General features: G+C 50.5%; 1 protein-coding gene across 6 annotated transcripts; it reads right to left on the bottom strand.

Annotated features, from left to right (window-relative positions):
* Positions 1–6: 6 nt before the first annotated feature.
* Positions 7–12,793, bottom strand: NEK9 (NIMA related kinase 9). Of its 6 annotated transcripts, none has more exons than XM_083167488.1 (23): positions 12,595–12,793; positions 8,150–8,327; positions 8,017–8,072; positions 7,851–7,921; positions 7,561–7,666; positions 7,345–7,476; positions 7,152–7,262; positions 6,748–6,812; positions 6,597–6,647; positions 6,304–6,496; positions 6,087–6,231; positions 5,350–5,550; positions 5,230–5,276; positions 4,997–5,152; positions 4,806–4,914; positions 4,552–4,713; positions 4,308–4,478; positions 3,825–3,884; positions 3,519–3,697; positions 3,000–3,161; positions 2,760–2,921; positions 2,590–2,643; positions 7–468 (listed from the first exon to the last, which is right to left on the bottom strand). In XM_083167488.1, the coding sequence occupies exons 1-23, from the start codon at positions 12,784–12,786 to the stop codon at positions 337–339; spliced, it is 2,895 nt and encodes a 964-aa protein (XP_083023614.1). In that variant the 5' UTR covers positions 12,787–12,793; the 3' UTR covers positions 7–336. The 6 variants fall into 6 exon arrangements, with proteins under 6 accessions (XP_083023614.1, XP_083023612.1, XP_083023613.1 ...); XM_083167486.1 differs by having other exon boundaries at positions 4,806–4,917; positions 12,595–12,790; XM_083167487.1 differs by having other exon boundaries at positions 2,590–2,640; positions 4,806–4,917; positions 12,595–12,788.
* Between the last annotated feature and the right edge of the window lie 9,617 nt (positions 12,794–22,410).

The raw sequence follows: 22,410 nt of genomic DNA, 5'->3' as shown, positions 1-22,410 counted from the left end.
CGCACAGTAAGTTCACACAGTGTTTATTTCACATTGTACTGTGAGAAACGGCCTGGAAGCATCGCTGAATACTGAATACACACCGCAAAGTGCTTGCAGCCCGCTACAGTGTGTCTGGTGCTAAAGGAGCACTCTTACCCACTGCTCCGGCAGTGACCACATCATCATAGAGCCTGTACATCTTTGGCAAAACCAGTCCAGCCCGGTAATAAAATATACCCCGGCAAGGTTCCACTGCCTCCCTGTAACAGGGCACATGCAGAGTTCAGCTTTGTGCTCATATAAGGCACTGATAAGTCTCTCGATCCAGCGCAGGGACTGCACGCTGTCCATATATCACATTGGGGTTCCCGAGGCAGAGCGACAGGGGTCAGACCCCAAGAAGCACCACGAATCTGCATCAGAATCTTCCCTGGCTGTCTCGTTGCCGCTAATAGCTGGGGATAGACTCTTCATGCATAGCGCCACCTGCAGGGGAACAAAGTACACATAAGTCCAGCATAGGCAGTGCTACTGTGTATCACACACATTCTGCAGAGTATCAAAGAGGAAAGTTTGTGTTTTATGGAGCTAATGACAGCACCAGGTGGGAGAGCAGCATCACCTTACAGGCCGAGTCATAGAGATTACGTTCAGGGAACGCCAAGGTCTGTTAAGGGCAGAATTCAGGAAACTGCAGTTAAAGTAGGTGCAGAGGCTAATTGAACCTAAGAAATGTACTAAGAGTTTTATTTAAGGGAATGGGATCATTGGGTCGACAGTCATTAGGTCAACATGGGGTTTTCACTGTTGTTTTTTTTTTTTTATCCGAATGTCAACACAGTTGACATGGACAGTTTTAAGTGCACCGCGTCCACTCGCTATGCTTCAGGTAGGGTGCCCCGCTACACTCAACACACTATTTTATTCTCCCACCACGCCCTAGTGGATGGTAGGGCATGAAATACCGCCTGTCGGCACATGACGGCTCAAAAAACAGTGAGAAATCCCATGTACACCTTTCGACTGTCAACCTAACCCATGTCGACCTAGACCTCTGTCAACCTTCCAGTTTGTCGACCGAATGACTGTCAACCATCTTATGGTCAACCCATCGCCCATATCCCTATTTAAGAGAGCCGCAGCTAAAGCCCTTAGCATACAGTCACTGTTGACAGTTAAGATATTGATACTGTTGCAAGGTCGACATTAAACATGTCGGCAACTGTATGATGTGTATATGTTCACAATTCTGCAGGGATTAAAGGGTTAGGTGCGGCTGATCCGTCAGATTGGTCGGCATCCGTGTACACTGACATTTTAGTGTGTACTTTCCCTTTAAATCACTTCAAGCCCTGCCAACGATCCTACATACACACTATCCAATTACTGGGACAATCAGCCAATGTAACGGCTAACTGAAACACCCCTTAATCCTTAAGGTGGCCATACACGTCCCGATGCGGGCTGTGCGATGCGTGCTTTGAGGTGCGCGCTCCCGCAGCACCTCATCGCACAGTACAAAAAGTATGTGCTGCACATACTTTTTGTACTTAATTTTCATCGCATTGCATGCACAAGGCATGCAATGCGATGTGATGCGTGCTAATTAAGCACAGAACGCCCGCCCGCATCGGGACGTGTATGGACGGCATAACACGGATTTATATGTAAGCAACATGGTTATATGTAATAATGTGATATGCTTAAAATATATGTGATGGATGCACGTACTCTGCCCCCTGGTGATTATAGAGTATATGCCAGGTAATCCTAACAGTTCCCATTCCTAGTAAGTGTACTGGTTATCACAATCGTAGTTGCAATCTAATATCTTTAATTATATGGGGGTTAGATATCTCACAAGGTCGCCTGCAGGTATATGGAGTCTGAGCGCAATAGGTCTATTAGGGTATGTACAGTTAGACTCCGTAGATTAGATATAATATATGCATATATGACCCATAAATCGTTGGGGTAGTGAGCGGGAACAGTGTCTGGCTCATGCATGTTGATTTTTTGATGCCCAGTGGTAGCACACCCTCCTATGTGATACTCATATAAACCAGATTAAACGAATCTTAGAGGGTCCACCAACATTCAATTCAAAGATATATCTGTGCGATCTCCCATCTCTTCCTTGTTTTTGCTGTTTGGTGCTGGTCACCTCTACAACACCGTAATAGGCCTTGTATAAAGTGGAGAGATAAAATAATAACCAATCCGCTACTACCTACCATGTTACAGCCTGCGTTTGAAAAATGAGTTCGCTGACAGGTTGGAACTTTATTTCTCGCAACGACTTAATACATCTGCCCGTGAACGTTTTAAAGTGAAATTAACACTAGAATATGTTGTAGTTGCTCTTATAACATTGCCATACTCTTGCACATTAAAGTCATTGACCTGGACATACAAAACCCCTACCCCTCCGGCAATATATTATACAGCATATTACTTATAAACGGGCTACATTTATGTAGACAGAACTGACTGATTTAGGATCATTACCAGAATTCTCAGTCTTTAGTTTGTGCTCCCATAAGGAACATCCTGAAGACCTGACCTGCGACAATCATATGGCAGGGGATAAGGAAGGAGAGGTTGTACCTGTCTCTGCAGCAGCTGAATGGCTTCTCCTTGTTTGGCAAGCGTCTGACCCTGCTGGGAGGAGAACCATGGCCGGTATGAGTCTGAGGAGGGGTAGTTAGGATACATGTACATCCTGCCCCACCCCAGTGCATATAAAACCTCCCAATGACGTGATCCTGTGCCCGTACCTGTACGACCGCCTGCAGTTTGTCCCCAAGCTCTTGCACCTGTACAGTAAGACGAGCGTTTTCCCTGCGCAGATTCTCCTGCTCGCTCACACAGGTCAGCACTATTCCCTGCAGCCGCGCCACCTCTTCCTGCAGAGCGCTGCACACACAGGTATGGGGCTCCTGGAACAGCAGAGTGTGAGCATTACCAGGTATTGAGCATTACCACCTTACACCCCCCTCTATCACATAACCACTTACTTGTACTTGCAAGGCCCTCTTCCCAGGAGGCTCGGACATCTCCTCCAGCACCTGCGCCGGGGTCTTGCTCAGATCTTGTAGTGAGGTGGACACATCCCGTGACTCCATACTTACAGGTGACGGTGTCTCCGGCATCGGGATGAACTCTGCTTCTTCAAGCTCCTGAAGGAAAACACCAAGCAAAGCCTTCAGCCTCTAACCCAGATGGTTCTATGGGCCTGCAGAGATGAGGTGTGGTAGTACGACAGGTCAGGCTGAACAATCTGTCTGTACATGTAACATACTGTATAGGCCAGTGTTTCACAAACCTGGTCCCTCATGGAACCCTAACAGTGCATGGTTTCCAGATCTACCTGCAGCACTTAATTGACTAACACAATGGATATACTAATTATTCCTGCCGATTCCCTGAGAACACACATGGTTAGGACGGCACACATCAGCTATGTAAACCCTAAATGTATTGTTTGTATCAGTGATGAACATCATTTTCCTGTATATACAGAGTAATACGGCTACCTGCCGGAGCCAGCTGGGACAGGAGCTGCTCTCCATATTTTCAGTGGCATTAAACGGGCTGGTCTCTGGTTCTGCCTCCATGGTACCACGGAACCCTTCGCTGGTTTCACAGGATAGTGACTCCTGCACGCTACCACTCTCACCTCCCGCAGAGCCCCCCGAGGAGCAGCTCTGAGCAACTGCGAGGTAACAAAATAATGAATTAGGACCCAGAGTGCGTCTGTCACTCCCCGCTGGACTAATCAGGGTAGTAATAGCCTTACATGGCTCCCCCCCAGTTATGCCAATCTCTCCCTAAGCACTCACGTGTTCCAATGGAGAGGCCGCTGCTGTTCGATCGAATCGTTTTGGAGTTCAGCACTTTCTCTGTGAAGACATCGCCGATTGGATTTGTTGTAAGAGGTCTACAACACTGGCAGAGGTGGCCAAACTCGTTCCTCAAGGACCTCTTACAGTACATGTTTGCCAGATCCCCTCTGGATTTTTATGGAGGTATCAGAGTGCAACAGCTAGGACAGGGGTGGCCAAACCAATCCTCCAGATCTACCAACAGGTCATGCTTTCCAGGCCACCTATGGATCTACAATGTGTAGGGTAGGAATGACTGCACCAGTGCACCAGCTAGGTAGTCTGGAAAATGTGGACTGTTGGTAGATCTTGAGGACCTGTTTGGCCAGCCCTGAGCTTGGAGATCTACCAGGCATGTAAGAGGTCACCGAGGTCCGAGACAGGCCACCGCTACAGCAGATAGTCCTCCTCATCCACAATCTACATTAGGAAAACACTCACCCACTATAAGGATGGTATGCCAACCACGGCAAGACAGATCAGGCACATGGTGTAATGACCCAAAAATAGGACGGGGCCACGAGGTGCAGATGTCAGAGCCTTGAGGTCGCTCATTTGGGGTCATGGCCAAGCGCCCATTTCCACCATTGCCCCATGCGAAGATGTGATTATCTAAAGAATGGACAGACCAGATCAGTTACTAAGCTATTATTTTATGGTGCCCCGTTCCAGCCCGTTTACTCACCATCTGTGGCTGCAATAGTGAACTCATCCCCACAGGACACTCTGATGACCTGCTTCCCTCCAAGAGGTCCTCCCAGGAGATTGATGCCCAGATGTTTCCGGTAGTCCCCTACTCCTAACTGGCCACACTTGTTGGAGCCAAAGGTCAAAAGCCGTCCGCGCTCTAAAACAGAAACAGCTGAAATTAGGGTACAGGTGTCTTCTACGGGTGAGAAGGGGGGGGGGGGGGGGGGGCAACTCTTATGAACGGCTCACCATCAATGGCTGCAGTATGGGTCTTTCCCGGGGAGATGCTGCGGACTTTATAGAAGGAGAGCTGCTTGGCGAGAGTCAGTGACGTAGTGTACGGAACTTCATGGAAGGCCTGCTAAATAGAAAGCAGTAATCCTTCACATCGGGTATCTTACTCCTCTCACATGCGCTCAGAGAGCAGGCCAGGAACTAACCTCGTGGTTAATGATCCCGGCTGTACATTGATTTAGACCCAACTTGTTGTGCTCATTCAATCCACAGGCGAGAACTTTGCCGGACTGCGTCAGAAGGAAGCTGCCATCCGAGCCGCAACTTATGCTCACGATGCAGAGACCACGCTGGACTTCCACCTGTGCGAGTGAGACAGCATGAAGTAGAGCAGAGCTGCGTTGCTAGAGGCAGAATAGGCATTCTCTCAGAGAGTCACCTTTTGAGGAAGAGAGACATCATCTTCGGAGTCCAGGCCCAAGCGTCCTGTGGAGATTAGACATGAGTCACATGCTGCTGGTCACAGCACCGCACGCCGTATTCTGACTCCTGCACTCACCATACTCTCCACATCCCCACGAGTACACACATTTGCTCCGCGTTAACACCATGGCATGGCTATCGCCACAAGAGACCTGTTCTACCGGCTCGTGCAGGAAGAAGTCCACTAATATGGGCTCCAGAACCTCAGAGCCTAAGCTCTGACCCACGCCAAGGCATCCGTAATAGTCAGAGCCAAAAGAGTACAGCTGCCCCTCATCTGTAAAGCAGAAAAGTGAGTTCAGTTTGTGCGCCTCATTTACGAACATCGCATTAGAAGCATCAGCCGTTTCCTTCTGTCTAGTGCAAGTTACATAATGAAATATGTATGACTGTCCCCTTCCCAGCCCTATCTACCAGCGCTACCCCTCCCCCCAACTAATCGCTCCCACCACCACCAGTTACCCCAAACCTCAGTTCAGAGACCCACCTTGCACCAGACCTCTATTTCCATCAAACTCAGTTGTCCTCCCCACCCAAAATCCTCTCTCTTGCCCCAAACAGCCAATCCTCCATCCCAAAAATATTTTATTCAACAACCAGTAGCACCCCTACCCCAATACCCCTCTGCCCCCCCCCACTAGCCTTGTTAGCTCCAAGCAACACCCATCTGTCATCCAATAGTCCTACCTCAACACCTCACCTACCTAACTCCACCCAAACCCAGCGATCCCCAAAATCCTTTACTCCTGCCAACTACCAGCCATGACCTGCACCCTAACTCCTCTATCTTACCCCAAACCCAGCCTCCCGCACCTGTAATACACATGGTGAAATCTCCACCACAGCTGACTTGTTGCACAGATTTTCCTTGTAACTTCTCCACATGTTTTGGTTGTCGATACGAGGCCCGGTCTCCGTGTCCCAATTGTCCCAGCAGCTTTGAGCCACCTTGCATGTTCTACACATAATACATGGTCATGAGATACTACCACGTCTTGTAGCTCTTCCTACCCCATCTCCTGATACTTACCACCCAAGTGTACAACTCCTTCTCCACCGTCACCACAGAAAAATGAGCATCTCCTGCACAGACCTGCCGCGCACGGCAACCACCCTTGAACACATCCAACTTCTGGGGAGTGGACTTCCCGCCACCCCATACGTATACTTCACTGCTCCGAGATGTGACCACTGCAACAGGACCATCTGTAACAGTTCCCGGCCTGGGGCAAGACCAGGAGAGATCATGGAAAAGTGATTACCCCAAGTACTGTATATACCATCTACAGTGGAAGGAACACATAGCCTCCACATGTTTCTCACCTGGATCTCTTGTTAGATCTGTTCAGAAGCGCTACCTGATCTTCCATTTCTCTGGGAAATAAAAGGTATGTATTGTGTTTAATAGACAATTTATATTATTACATAACTAATAACCACTAGCTGGACCACATTCACCATCATACTGGGTTACCTCCTCCGCCGGCAGAGTACAGGTCTCTCCAGGATCTCATCAGAAGTGGGTCTCCCGTCGGGGTCCTAAATCAGTGGGCAAAAGTCAGTACAGAGTCTGCAATTTGCTAGAAGTCCTAGAAAAGACCTAGATACATTTATTTGTTGTCCTCCTCCCATAGGAATCATGAAACCACACTCAACTTAAGCAAACACCTGCTGCAGGCACACTACATCAATCACCTCCAGGGAGTGGACACTCACCTGCTGCAGGCACACCCACCCTACATCAATCATCCCCTGGGAGTAGACACTCACTTGCTGCAGGCACACCCACACTGCACCAATCAGCCCCTGGGAGTAGACACTCACCTACTGCAGGCACACCCACCCTACACCAATCACCCCCTGGGAGTAGACATTCACCTGCTGCAGACAGGCATGCACCACATCGATCAAGTCCTGGGAGTACACGCTGTTGTCCAGCTCCACGGCCCAGTTTCCTTGTACAATCTTCACACACAGATTGAGCGGGTTCTAAGGGAGGATGACAGCAGGGAGGGTTAGAGGCTGAAGCACCAGGGAAATACGCAAAGGAAGGGAGCCGGCAGCTGCTCACCGTGGCATCGAATGTCCTGGTCAGAGTCAGCAGCTCGTACAGGACACATCCCACTGCCCAGATGTCCGACTTAAAGCTGTACTTTACCCCTTGGCATAACTCCGGTGACATGTAATAAAGGGTGCCCACACACTGCAAGGAATGGACAGTTACTGCTGTACAGAACACATACATAACATGCGCCTATACATACGCCACGCATGTATGTCAGCTTACCGTCTCTGCCATGGAGAACTCAGAGTTCAGTTGCTTGGCCAGCCCATAGTCTCCCAGCTTAATCAGGTTGGCTTTGGTTAAGAAGATGTTTAATGTCTTGATGTCCCTGTGCAGAGACGAGAGACTAATTACAAAAGGAGGGAACATGGCCCCCACAAACCCGTCCCTCCCTCCCTGACGGGTCCCAGTGGCCGCCAATATCGAATTAATATAGGCGGACGCTACATCGCACCATGTGTACACAAGTCTATCAAGTATACAGTCAAGAGCTCTGCATGTTATATATTCACCTGTGCAAAATACCCGCCCGATGGATGCAGCTAACCGCGGACACAATCTGAAACAGATACCAGACCACCAGCTGCAGAAATAAGATGGACCGGTTATACCTGTACAAGAAACAGGACCCCAGACCCAGGAGTGATTGGGGATTGCCCCCAGGGGAACACAGCTCACCTCTTCTTGAAACAGCTGATCCTTCTGCCGCACAATCTTGTCGAACAGATTCCCCCCTGCGGAGATGGGAAGGTGAGGGTCAGACGGGCACAGGATACAGGGCAGACAGAAGACAGTACAGAATCCATCTCACCATTACAATACTCCAGTTCAATCAGCAGGGTGCTGCTATCCAGGAAGTGGTTGTAATAAGCAATGATGTTATCATGCTGCAGGAGGGACAGGATGACAATCTCGTTCAGCGCATCTCGACGCTCCTTTTCTGACAGACGCGCCAGTCCGACCTCCTTCCATACCACCAATGAGTCATCCTGAGGATAAGAAGGGGAAACAATGGAACCAAGGGCTTCACAACATGTTCTACAATCCAGGAGCCAGATTAAAAGTTTAGGAGCCAGACCTTTGCCCCCAACTGAAACGTGTCCATTCAATGCTCCCCTGTCTGCTTAAGGTACAGAAGGGCAGCACCCGACCACCTGGCTGCATACATTACAGGAGGGCAGTACCCCATCCCCTGGCTGCATATGGTGCAGGAGGGCAGCACCCCGCCGTCTGGTTGCATACGGTACAGGATGGCAGCACCCTGCCACCTGGCTGCATACGGTACAGGAGAGCTGCACCCTGGCACCTTACGCCATGGAGAGCATTTATGGTAATTGTTTTGGTTCAACCAACTGGAGACAAAATCCTGAACACACTCAAAGATTAACTCCTCAGTCCCAGTGTAATACACCAGCACCACAGGCGTTCTCATACCAGCTCATTCGCAGTGCAAGTACTGCGCACACTTAGGGATCACACTACCACACCTATATGTGTCTCATCCCCGCAGAGCCCCCTCCTGCCTGGGGTGTTGCTGTCTGCTGTGGTGTTTCGGTACTTGTGTACTTTCACGGCTCCCATCGCAAGCCATCACATGCCATATGTAGTGGCATGCGATGCGATTTTACCGTGGTTTTATGCATTTTTGGTAAAAATCGCATGCAATTGCATCGCATCAGATCGCATGCGATTTCATTTTTCACAGAAATTATGGACATGAGTTGAAATCATGTAAAATGCACACCAAATGTCATTTTTCACACTGTACCACCTCCACTATCAACGCCAACCCGAAGCATGGTGAGCGCAGCGGTACGCGTCCTACGACCTTTTCATACCCCCACTATCCACGGGCGCAGCGAGCCACCGAGCCCCGCGAGGGGACGCGGATACCTTCACAGGTATCCGCGTGCGCTCGCCACACTTTCTATTCTCAACTCCACGCCGACGTGGATAGTGGGGGTATGAAAAGGTCGTAGGACGCGTATCGCTGCGCTCGCCACGCTTCGGGTTGGCGTTGATAGTGGGGGTGGTACAGTGTGAAAAATGACATTTGGGGTGCATTTTACATGATTTCAACTCATGTCCATAATTTCTGTGAAAAATTACATTGCATCAGATCGCATGCGATGCGATTTTTCCCTGTACAATGCACATTGTGGGAGCCGTGATTGTACACAAGTACCGGTGTTTCTAGCACAGGTCTGGTTTGCATATCAATGCTGATATACAGACCATACAGTGCTAAAAGCACTACAGCAGACAGTGACACCCCTGGCAGGGAAGAGGAACTGCACTGGTTTTCAAAGATAGCGGGTGCTAGAATGAACACTACCACCCCCTGCACAGCCGCCTCTTCCATAGGCGTCCCACCCCCTGCACAGCCCCCTCCTCCATAGGCATCCCACCCCCTGCACAGCCCCGTACTCCATAGGAGTCCCACCAACCCAGAGCCCCCCTCCTACAGAGGTGTCCCACCCCCCTGCACAGACCCTTCCTCCATAGGCGTCCCACCCCTGCATAGACCCCTCCTCCATAAGCGTCCCACCTCCTGCACAGACCCCTCCTCCATAGGCGTCCCACCCCCTGCAGAGCTCGCTTCAGTGTGGGTGTCCTACCCTCTGCAGAGTTCCGCAACCCTGCAGGTTTCCCACCCCGCGCAGCAGTCCCGCGCACCGGTGGTACCTCGGTTCTGCGGTATAGGGTGGCCTCCCCGTAGGCGCCATGTCCCAGGACACGGATGGGGATGTAGTGCAGCTCCTCCTGCTCCGCCCCGCAGCTCCGCACCGAGTCCCCGAAGTCTGAGTTGATGGAGTCGCAGTGCCGGTCATACCGGCCGAGAGCGGACATGGCGAGATCAGCGGCCGCTGCCCGCCGCCATATTGGACTCTCCCTGACCCGGAATCACTGCTCTACGGAACCGTGAGCTGCAATCATGTGATGCGGAGGCCGCAGCCGCCATGTTTGTTCAGGGCAGATTCCATTCTACTCAACAAGCCATTTATTATAATCAATATGAATCCTGCCAGACGTTAGCGTTGCCTGGGCTCTTCCTTTTGTTTCGCAAATCTTCTGGGGCTTCTCACTAAGGGGCCCATTTACTAAGGATATAAAATGGTATCTGGGCAGAATCCTACACAGGGTATACGGACACTAGGACCACAAGAATGTCGACACCCTCAAAAGTTCGACATGTCTTTAGGTTAACAGGGTCATTAGGTCAACATGGGGAAGATCGACATGGGTGTTTCACGTGTTTCTTTTTTTGTAGACATGTGCTGACAGGTCATATTTTATGCCCTACCATTGGAGGTGAACTGCACTCAATCATCCCGATCATCCCTTTCTGCAATCATCCTTTTAGTACTGTACATCCCCCTACCATCCACTAGAGCTTGAAGGGAGAATATAATTGTCTGCCCGAAGCATGGCGAGGGGACGCAGTGCAACGATATGGTGTTCTTGTCGATTGTGTCGAAATTCAAGACAAAAAATGGGGAAAAACCATGTCAACCTTTTGACTGTCGACCTTCCCCATGTCGACCTATTGAAAATCGAGGTACTTGTGTATTATCACGGCGCCCGTCGCGTCGCATCGCATACCACTAATTGAGGTATGCGATGGACCCGATTTGAGCCTTTCCCCGGGATGAGTGTACAATTTTAATATCGTGTCGCATATGGGTAATGACAATGTTAAATGCCCCCCCCATTGTTAAAGCCACCCCACTATCAACGCCAACCCGAAGCGTGGCGAGCGCAGTGAGCCCGCGAGGGGCGGCGGTACGCGTCCTCCGACCTTTTCATACCCCCACTATCCACGTCGGCATGGAGTTGATTATATATTATACCGAGCCCGAAGCGCGGCGAGCCCCGCACATTACTTCACAAGTATTACGCGTCCGCTCGCCACGCTTCGGGCTCGCTGCGCTCGCCACACTATATAAAGTCAACTCCACGCCGACGTGGATAGTGGATAGTACGGGTTGGCGTTGATAGTGGGGTGGCGTTAACAATGGGGGGCATTTGAACATAGTCATTACCCATTAGGGTGGGTGTACAATCTAAAATCGGGTCTGGGGGGGGGGGCATTTAACATAGGAATCAGGCATCTGGGTGCCTGTACAATAAAAAATTGGGTATAATCGCATCGCATGCGATCAGACGCGATTTTGTGGTTGTACAATGCCCTGCGATGGAAATCGGGGGCGCCGTGATAATACACAAGTACCAAAGTCGACCTTCTATACCTTCCAACATGACCCTCTCCATGAAGGACACAAAGCTATGTTCCTGGACTTCCCCCTGAATGTATGATTGCCATCACCTGTGCGGAGCTAGGTAATTGATAAGAAAGGCGCTTCACCATTGGTGATGCAATCATAAATTAAGAAGGAAATCCAGAAACAGAACATTCTGTCCCTCCTGGAAAGGGTCATGTTGGGAGGTATGCATAGGCCAGTGGTCAGGGAACTCGGTGCTCATTACCCCACACAGTGCATGTTTTGCTGGTAACCCAGCAGGTGCAAAGGTGTACTAATTACTCACAGACACATTGATTCTGTGAGGAGACCTGCAAAACATGCACTGCGTGGGGTAATGAGAACCGAGTTCCCTGACCACTGGCATAGGGTAATGCCCGGTACACACCAGGGCGACCCGCTCACGATGCACATCGTGAGCGGGTCGTCCGACCCGCTCACAATCACGCGGAGCGCACGACCCGTTGACGATGTGCACCGTGAGTGGGTTCCAATCCGATCACGACCCGCACCTGGGTGTATGGTCGTTATTCAGATCCTACCTGCTGCAGGTAGGATCTGAATAACGACCGACCCGCGGGGCCGTGCATCGGATCGGGATTGGACCAGAACAGCCAGAAAAGGGCCCAATCTACCTACAATCTACATCCAATCAGTCGGGATTGGATCTAGATTGATGGGATTGGGCCCTTGTCGTTCTCGTGTGTACCCTACATAAGACAGTTAGACAGGCCACCCCCATTCTAAGAGGAGCCAATATATGGCATATTTTGCATTTCAGATATTAGCTGCATTTATGAAATGATAAATGGGCCCCTAAGGGTCTCACATAGAATACAGGGAGCAGATATATCACAGGCAAACCATGTTACAAGCGATGCACCCCAGCAAGTTTCTGTATAGCACAGAGATACTGTGCAGCTTTTTACACAGCAAATTAGTAAGAAAAAAATATAACTCCATTGGGGCAATTCAGGGGTGAATGTATATAGACCTCTCTGCACGTCTCCAATATACCCTGCGGCATGCGTCCCGATTGTTGCTCGCCACAGAGATTATGCAATCTAGAAGAGCATTCCTGGATGGTGATTGGAGTGATGGTGGGTGTGTTGTGGGCATTCAGTGATGGTGACTGCATCTGAGGATTGAGTTCTGCTGAAACCGGTGGCCATAGACCCACGTACATTCTGCACCTATAACATAAATTGGCAATAGTGAAAGGAGGGTTTATAAGCAATCAATAAAATAATAAAATTAGGCATTGGGCAACCATTACTGTTGTGCCTAGAAATGCCCTCATCCCTAAATCTGACCCTGTTTGGATTTCCCCACTAAAGGTGGACAGTCCGGTGGCATGATGACCTTTTTGGGAATGGCATCATTGTGGTCTTGCCCCACTGTGCCATAGCATTATACAGAGAAGGGTTGGCTGTGTTGCAACTTGTGGGTGAGAGCCCAGGTGCAAAGATATGATTTGGAGGCCTTTCCTCCACCTCAATACATGCTCACAATATGCTACACAGTAGTAGGTGAGGGTGACATTGGAAAGGAGGGATGTAAGAAGGGCAGAGGGAACCAGTGGGTGACAGGAAGAGGCAGAAGGTGATAGCATAAAGCAGTGGAAGGTAGAGGTTGACAGCGGGGGGGGGGGGGGGGGGGGACGGGGACCGAGTGACAGGGGGAGGCAGAGAGTGACAGTATAAGGCAGGGGGAGGCAGAGGGTGACAGTGGAAAGGAGGGGTGTAAGAAGGGCAGTGGGTGACAGGGAGAGGCAGAAGGTGATAGCATAAAGCAGTGGAAGGTAGAAGTTGACGGGAGGGGGGGAGGGCACATAGTGACAGGGGGAGGAATGGGTGACAGTATAATGCAGGGGGAGGCAGAGGGTGACAGTGGAAAGGAGGGGTGTAACGAAGGGCAGGGGGAACCAGTGAGTGACAGGGAGAGGGTGACAGCGTATATGGATGGAGGGGTTGACATATAGAGAAAGACAGTGACAACAAAAGGCAGGGGTAGGCAGAGGGTGACTGCGGCAGGAAGGGGGAGGCAGAGGGTGATGAGGAGTAGTGGGTTACAGTGAGACACGGTGGGTGGCAGTGGTACAAACATGTCCTGTATGGTGTGGAGAACAGATGGCATGTACCTTGGTGGTGGTAGGAACACAGTGGTCTCTACTCTGCCTGTGACAGGGGCCCCTGCCCTTTGTGCTTTCCTGGTGTGAGCTGACTTTAATTCATAAGTAAAGGGAAAAATGTACTGCGGCCTATTAACTAGAGCCAGTCTATGGCTGTGATCAGTCAGGATGATACTAAGGTGGCAGAAAGGTCAGCCTTGCCACCCTAAGGTCCCTCAGGCAGTGGGCTCTCTGCACTGGGCCATTCATCTGACATTGCTCAAAATGGTCTTCAAGGATCCAAAGTGATTACTCATTGCTGGTCTGGGCAGAAATGGGCTCCTTCATCCTCAGGGGCCCTGGTGCAATGCACCTGCTGCACCATTGGTAGTTCCACCTCTGGATGATGCAGTTTGCAGACTTGGGTTTCTCAGCGGGATGTATTAAGCTAAAAATGCAGTAAATCCAGTTTTCGGGGGTTTTACCGCATTTCCAAATGTATTAATGTCCGGCCGCCGCATGACCGCATAGCAGGGTATCGGCACTAGGGAAGCCAATCCCGGAGCATTTTTTCAATCCCGGATTTCGGGATTGAAAAATGCCCAATCCCGGGATTCCCGGAATCCCGGGATTGGCTTCCCTAATTTAAAAAACGCACCCCGGCCGCCCGCATATTTACTTACATGTGGGCAGGGGTGCGGTGCGGCCGGGTGTGTGGGTGGGCAGCCGGCCAGCCGGCCGGGTGTCTGTGGAGCCAGGCAGCCGGGTGGGTTGGCGGGCGTCAGGGGAGCCGGCCGGATGGGCGGGGAGCCGGCCTGGAGGGTGGGTGGATGGGCGGGAAGCGGCTAGCGGGGCGGGCAGCGAGCCGGGGGTGGGCTTCTGGGGAGCCAGCCGGGTTGGTGGGCAGGGGCAAACGCATGCTGCACAGAGCCACACTGGCTCTGTGCAGCTGCTTGGCCTGCGCAGCGTGACCTCTGTACTCGTCACGCTGCGCAGGGATGTACTGCCGGGGAAGGGAGAAGCCGGACAGCGTCTGAGCACATGCTCAGACGCTGGCCGGCATTAGACTGCGCATGCGCAGTCTAATCCCGAAATCCCGGGATTGGAAACTCCAATCCCGGGATTGAAATCCCGGTGTTTTAGGGGCCAAATAAATCCCGGGATCCCGCCGATCCCGATCCCGGGATTGGCCACCCTAATCGGCACCCAAAGGGAAGGATGTATTAAGCCGAAAATGCGGTAAAACCCCTGGTTTACCGCATTTTCATATGTACTAAAACCCCGCCTCCACGATACCGCAGGGCAGGGTATCGCGACTTTTGGATGGCGATACCCTATAGAAGCCTATGGGCTTCTTTTCGCCGCCTCCGCCAAGCTGTCCCGGCATGAGGGGTGATGGAGACCCCCGCACACCACATTATAGGTATCGCGGGGGGGGGGGCAGCCGGGCGGCGATGTATATTAATACATCCTGCCCTCTGTCCCTATGAAAATGCTAGATAATGATTTGGATTGGTTTGTATTGCTGGGTGTATTGACACAGACAACCTCCAGAGGGAGCACCATTTGATATGTTAATAGAATTATTCAGAAGTTGTGGACAGTCACATTACCCTGAAGAGGGCACTCTAGGCCATCTGTGAAATTCCTGGCAATACAAAAGAATACAGAGCCTGATTCAGAGTTGATTGCAAATGCAAAATCTTTCTCAAATGGTAAAAAAAAAAAAAAAAAAAAACATGCTGCACTGCAGGGGGGCAGATGCAACATGTGCAAAGAGAATTAAATTTGGGTCGGTTACATTGTTACTGTGCAGGGTAAATACTGTCTGCTTTATTCTTACACTGCAATTTAGATTTCAGTTTGAATACACCCCAGCCAAATGTAACTCTCTCTGCTCATGTTACATCTGCCTCACCTGCAGCGCAGCATGGGTTTGTCCATTTGAGAAATATTTTGGGTACTCTTTACTTATCACGGCGCCCACGATTTTGATCGTGGTCATCGCGGGTAAAAAAAATTGCGGGCATCGCATGCACTAAAAAACGGGTGCGATGCGACCGACGCGATGCCCGCGATTTCCCATAGGGAACAATGTTAAATGTCTCAATTGACCCGTTTTTACTGTTCAATGCCTCAATGGTCCCGATTTTTCCATAGGAAACAATGTTAAATGGGCCACAGAGGCCAAATAGGCACCCTGAAGTGTGAAATGGCCCCCACAATTGTTAACGCCACCCCACGATCAACGTGAACCCGAAGCGTGGTGTGCGGCGGCGGTACGCGTCCTCCGACCTTTTCATACCTCCACTATCCACGTCGGCGTGGAGTTGAGAATAGGATAGTGTGGCGAGCGCAACGAGCCACCGAGCCCGAAGCGCGGCAAGCGCAGCGAGCCCCGCGAGGGGACGCGGATACCTGTGAAGCCCGCGAAGGGACGCGTTTACCTGTGAAGGTATCCGCGTCCGCTCGCCACGCTTCGGGCTCGGTGGCTCGCTATTCTCAACTCCACGCCGACGTGGATAGTGGGGGTATGAAAAGGTCGGAGGACGCGTACCGCCGCTGCGCTCGCCACGCTTCGGGTTCACGTTGATCGTGGGGTGGCGTTAACAATTGTGGGGGCCATTTCACACTTCAGGGTGCCTATTTGGCCTCTGTGGGCCATTTAACATTGTTTCCTATGGAAAAATCGGGTCCATTGAGGCATTGAACAGGAAAATCGGGTCAATTGAGACATTTAACATTGTTCCCTATGGGAAATCGCGGGCATCGCGTCTGTCGCATCGCACCCGTTTTTTTAGTGCATGCGATGCCCGCGATGGCCGCCGTGCTAAGTAAAGAGTACCATATTTTGTTCTTGCAATCAATTCTGAATCAGGCCCACAGGCTGCATCTGCCATCTCTGCCTAAATATGTTATTTACAGGGGATATAAAAATGTATACACCCTTACTAAACTTGCCTGCATTTAGAGTAGGGTGGCCAATCCCGGGATCGGGATCGGCGGGATCCCGGGATTTTGCCCCCAAAACACCGGGATTTCAATCCCGGGATTGGAGTTTCCAATCCCGGGATTTCGGGATTAGACTGCGCATGCGCACAGTCTAATGCCGGGCAGCATCTGAGCATCGCTCAGACGCTGCCCAACTTCTCCCGGCAGCACTGCGCAGCGTGACCTCTCAGCGTGAGATCAGAGGTCACGCTGCGCAGGAAGAGGTCGCGCCCGGCATTGTGATGCCGCACCGCCCGGTCAGCCAGCGCGCCCAGCCAGTGTGCCTACCCGCTCGCCCGCCCGCCCAGCCAGTGTGCCTACCCGCCCGCCCAGCCAGTGTGCCTACCCAGCCAGCCAGCGCATCCACCCGCCCACCCAGCCAGTACGCACCCAGCGTCATTGACGACCCGTCCCCCCACCCAGCAACCCCTCAAAATGTAAGTGATTGTGGGGCAGTCTTTTTATTAGGAAAGCCAATCCCGGGATCCCGGGAATCCCGGGATTGAGCATTTTTCAATCCCGAATCCCGGGATTGAAAAAATGCCCCGGGATTGGCTTCCCTAATTTAGAGTAAATCACATGGAACATTTCACCGATAAAGTGTCCTCCATACATAAACAAAAATCACAAGATGTAAAAAAAAGAGAAAATACAAAAGCTACAATACCTGATTGCATAAGTATACACACCCAGAAAGTTATATTTTGTGTAATCAGCTTTTGCTTTGATTGAGGGGGGATTGATCAAACCTCTAATACAAGTATATGTACAGCCCATAGTGACCAATCAGGTTAAAGCTCTCATGTTATAGAATACGCTTGGCTAGATAATCAAAAGCTAAAATCTGATTGGTTGGTTTCATTATCTCCATTTAGCCTCTTTAGAAGTTTGTTAAATCTCCTCCTATCTGCTTTGCATACCTGGGGACTGATTTACTAAACAGCATGGGCTTAAAACAGCGATAGAAATGAATGCTAAATCAGGCTTGTTTATTAGAGTTGGTGCCTAAAATCTATTGATGATTGTTGGCTTTGATAAACCGAATCTCAGATAATCTGCTCCGAAGAATCTCATTGTCCTTATCTAAACTGATATATACTGTATAAAAGGCTAACTACTCCTCACCTCTATGAGATAAAGTACCACCACTGACCACTAGAGGTCATGCCACAGACCAAAATACTCCTGTGTGTTTACAAATTTCATAACAGAAAGTGAACACAGTTTTTGCAGGGACACTGATCTGTTTCAAACTTGCTGGATATGGAGAGAGGGAGCTGTGAAGACAGAGATTGGAGATATGAGCAGATAGGGACTGGGTTGTAGGGTGGAGAGTTTGTGGGCTAAAAACTGTCACAGCTCAAAGATAAAGTAAAAAACGGTCACAGTTTAAAGTGAAAGTACATTGCAGAAGCCGTCATTTTGAAGTATGCATCCAGCAATCCGTAAGTCCGCTGTGTCATGAAAAAAAAGTGTCTCTGTAGAGCATTCTGTACTGGCATTATACGCAGAGCCAGGATCATGGCTGCCTGTAGGTGACAGATCTGTTGGTAATATGGGCACCTCTTATTAACCGCTTGCTGAACATTAACCATCTGATGCCTGGTATCAACAAATCCAGCCTGGTACACAGAACATAGCAACTTTGAGGAACGTAGATCTATGGTCAGCGACCATCGGTGCTTCACAATCATAGATGGTTTATGACCGATGTTTTGCCAAAGATGGGAGAATCCCAGATGATTTTCCTTCATTGATGGCACATGTTTTTTTTTTGCAAAATACTGGGACATTGAGCTTAGCTCTGCCCCCAACACTCGCAAAGTCCACCCCCAGGCTGTGATTGGACAGAAGACCAATCACAAGTTTACCAGCGAATATCGTTATATTTATCTGTTTCTCTTTTTCTTGTTATCCTTAAATATCTATAGCTCTTTGAACAAATTATGCTGACACACAGTGGTGTAACAATAGCCCCACAGACCCCGCGGTTGGGGAGGCGACTCACAAAATGGCCACTCCCTAACAGCAGACCGTTTTTGAGGATGCTAGAGGAGGACGCCACCTCCTCTATCATCCTCAAAAAAAGTGTCTGCGGTAAGGGGGTGGCCATTTTGTGAGGTCCATTTTCATTAACAGAAGCCTGACAGGAGGAGAGCCAGGACCACAAACAAGTGACAAGTAGATTTGCAGGACCTGGCGACGGCGGCGAGTAGAGGGGTAAGTATCGGGGTTGGAGGCGGCCTTTCTTTTAAGTGGGGGCGGGCTTTATTTTTGGGGGGGTGCCCAAAATAGCCGGCGGGGGGGGCAATAAATAGTTATGCCACTGCTGACACATTAGTTTATTATTAGGGAATGCTTATTATTGACAAATTGTTGTGCAATTTGTATATTGAACTATGTACATGACTTGTTTGTATTACATTTTTCTCTGACGTTTCAATAAAAGAAAGTTTGGCACTTGTGTAATAGCACGCTCGGCACACGTTATAAAATGAACTCCATGCCAATGTGGATAGTGGGGGTATGAACAGGTCGGGGGGGCGGAACGCTTCGGGCTGGCGTGGATAGTGGGGGTTTGAAAAGGAGGTTCTCCCTGAAGCGGACATGGGCAAGGTTGCCGTACCCTGCCGCAATAATTAATGAGACGCAGGAGAGCCCGCCAGCGCAGGGGATCTGGCGGTTACCGGCGCTTTATGAGAGGCGCTCACTAGGCTTTCCATGGACACCGGGGACAGAGCTCCCCCCCATGATCAGGCCACGACTGATGACATAGTAAAGGAAGACTGTGATTGGTGAACGCTGTCGGCTGCTTCCTATTGGTTACTAGATCAGCCACTGACTGATCACTGCACGGAGCTTCAGTAAGGCAGAGCAAATGAGAAATGTTCTTAATTTCAGTATGGGGCCTAGAAATGTTGTAATGTCTCTGACAGGCAGGATGGCAGTTTGGTGCTTCTCGGGATTCTATTGAGGAAATCTTGCCCTCCATCATTGCTGTAAAGGCTTTCGCTCCTATAAGAATGAGGGAGTCTATTCAATAAGTCTTCGGAGAAAGATAAAGGAGAATCGAATTGGTTGCTATGGGCAACATCCAGTGACGTAACTAAAATTTGTAAATTAAGCCCCCCCCTATCAAAGCTAACGGGACCGCTGCCATCGGCAGGTCTGTTGCTGCTCCACTGCCGGCCCGGTGGTACCAGCAGATCTACCTATCTGCGGTCCTGGTGCTTCTCTGGATACCATGAAAAATGTCCCTTACAAAATGGCCACTGCCTCACAGCAGACAGGCCATCCTCAATAACTGTCTACTGTGAGGGAGCAGCCATTTTGTGGGGGGCATATATAATGGCAACAGGAGGAGCCCCGGGACCGCAGATGGGAAGACGACGGTGGTCCCGTTAGCGGAGCAGCAATAGCCCCCACAGACCCCCAGTACCCAAACTTACCAAGTGCCTCCAAGCCATTGCGGGGGTCTGTGGAGTTATTGTTATGCCACAGGCAACATCCCATCTTCAACAGAATTAAATAGCCTGGAGAAGAGATAAGTGGACGGTGCTAACGCCAATCAGCTCCCAACTGCCATGTTACAGCCGTTTGAAAAAAAATACCGTTAGGGGCTGAATGGCTGGCACTTTATATCTGTACAGCTGTGGCATTGAATGCTGGAGGAGGCCCAAGGACGCAGCTGTCTCGCTGGCAAAATTAGGGATTCATGCGCAAGCCCCAGAATTCCACAAATGCTGCATTGATGATGTCAGTAAAACATGAATGCATCCCCATGTCCTAATATGGCTGTGTCCACTTTATGCCGTGAGCCGGTTATGTCGTCACCGTTTCTGCGCAGCACAGAATATCAGCTGGCCCCTGTGTACATCACACAGACGTATATTGCAGAATCGTGCGTTCTAGCCAAGCAATCAACACGTCTTCTGTCCATCAAACAACTTCCGGAGGGGAAGTCTGACCTCACTGTACTTCTGCTTTACTGCTCGCGGTTACGCGGCACGTGGTCGAGTACTCTGTGTTCTCTCTGTAGAGAGGGTGATAGCCTTAAACAACACAAATCCCTCCAGATACCACCTAACTAACTAGGAATGGAGATTGAGCGATGGAACATCGGAACAATGGATGTTTGGTGGTGTACACAGTCACCATTGATGTGTTCGTTCCAATGGAGATTGGCTCGCCCCAGTCTACCACTTTCCTGCAGTGGTATCCTGATGGTATATTGACACATATTAGGTGGGCATGCATTGGGTTGACCACTGAAGGTCGACATGGCTGGAAGGTTGACACAAGCATTAGGCCAACAATGGCTATGTCAACAGTCAAAAGGTAGACAGGAGGTTTTTTTATGAGCCGACAGGCGGTAATTTATGCCCTACCATCCACTAGGGTGTGGAGACAGAATAGAATAGTGCCCAAAGCATGGCGAGCAAAATGTGCCTATGCCAGTGGACGTGGTACACTTTGACAATGTCCATATCGACCATGTCAACAATTGGGTCAAAAAACATGAAAGACTCATGTCGACCTAGCCATTGTGTTTTCACGTCGACCTTTTTTGAACCAAACTCCCTGCAGTTGGTTCAAAAAAGTCGAAAAACCCGGGGAAACACACACCAACAGAAGTTTGCCTCTCTGGGTAGTAGGGGGTCAACTTACTAAGATGGGAGTTCTACTTGTGTTCAGATGTTGCCCATAGCAACCAATCAGATTCTTAAGGCCCCCATACATTAGGCCGACTTGTCCTAGGGACAAGTCGGACCCAATTTACCTGCGAGTCGCCCGGCAGCTCCCCGGGAGGCTCACATACAATTTGGCACTTGATGTGCCATTTTTACATGGGATAAATCGCATGCGATTTATCCCATGTAAAAAAAACCCCGGGGAGCTGCAGGGCGGTGAGGAGTAGTGGGGGCGGGCAGCGGCAGTAGTGGGGACGGGCAGCGGTGGTGGGGGCGGCCAGCGGCGGTAGTGGGGGCGGGCAGCGGCGGCGGGGACGGGCGGCGTTTGCGGTGAGCGCAGTGTACTTACACATAGCAGCAGCGGCGGTGACGGGACGCGCAGTGGCGGCTATTATATTTTTAAAATACTTGTCAAATGACCGGCCGCTCTCTGATTGGCTGAGAGCTCTCCGGCCAATCAGAGAGCGGCCGGTCATTTGACAAGTATTTTAAAAATATAATAGCCGCCACTGCGCGTCCCGTCCCCGCCGCTGCTGCTATGTGTAAGTACACTGCGCTCACCGCACACGCCGCCCGTCCCCACCGCCGCTGCCCGCCCCCACCACTGCTGCCGCTGGCCTCCCCCACCACCGCTGCCGCTGGCCGCCCCCACTACTCCCCCGGTGTCTGTATGCATATGCCTGTCAGGTGGCAGGCATATGCATACAGGGAGGTCGGACGTGATCGTATGTACAGACCGTCCGACCTCCCTGATCCGGTCCGATGCGCACGGGACCGCGCATCGGATCGGATCAAATGTCACATACCTACGATTTTGGGCCGATTTCATCCGATTATCGGCACAAAGTGCCGAAATCGGATGAAATCGTCCCAAAATCGCATAGTGTATGGGGGCCTTAAGTCTTATTTATTAAGCCCCTTCTAGAAGATAATAGATAGAATCTGATTATTTGCTATGGTCAACAGTCAATCTTGAATAGAATTTAATATCCCGGTGAAGTGGCCGGTGATATCGTAC

Source organism: Crinia signifera, chromosome 12 (genome assembly GCF_055691185.1).
Source record: "Crinia signifera chromosome 12, ASM5569118v1, whole genome shotgun sequence".
NCBI lineage: Eukaryota > Metazoa > Chordata > Amphibia > Anura > Myobatrachidae > Crinia > Crinia signifera.
The sequence above is the reverse complement of the archived record's forward strand: the minus strand, read 5'-3'. Positions and strand labels throughout refer to the sequence as shown.

Bases quoted from the DNA above. Each gene is read 5' to 3' on its own strand.
- NEK9 (XM_083167486.1), bottom strand. From the start codon at position 12,786: ATGTACGTGGGTCTATGGCCACCGGTTTCAGCAGAACTCAATCCTCAG. The intron at 7,263-7,344 runs GTGAGCAGCTGC...ATCCTCCCTTAG, and splicing joins CCAGGACATTCGATGCCACG to AACCCGCTCAATCTGTGTGT. The intron at 6,648-6,747 runs GTAACCCAGTAT...TTTATTTCCCAG, and splicing joins GTACTCTGCCGGCGGAGGAG to AGAAATGGAAGATCAGGTAG.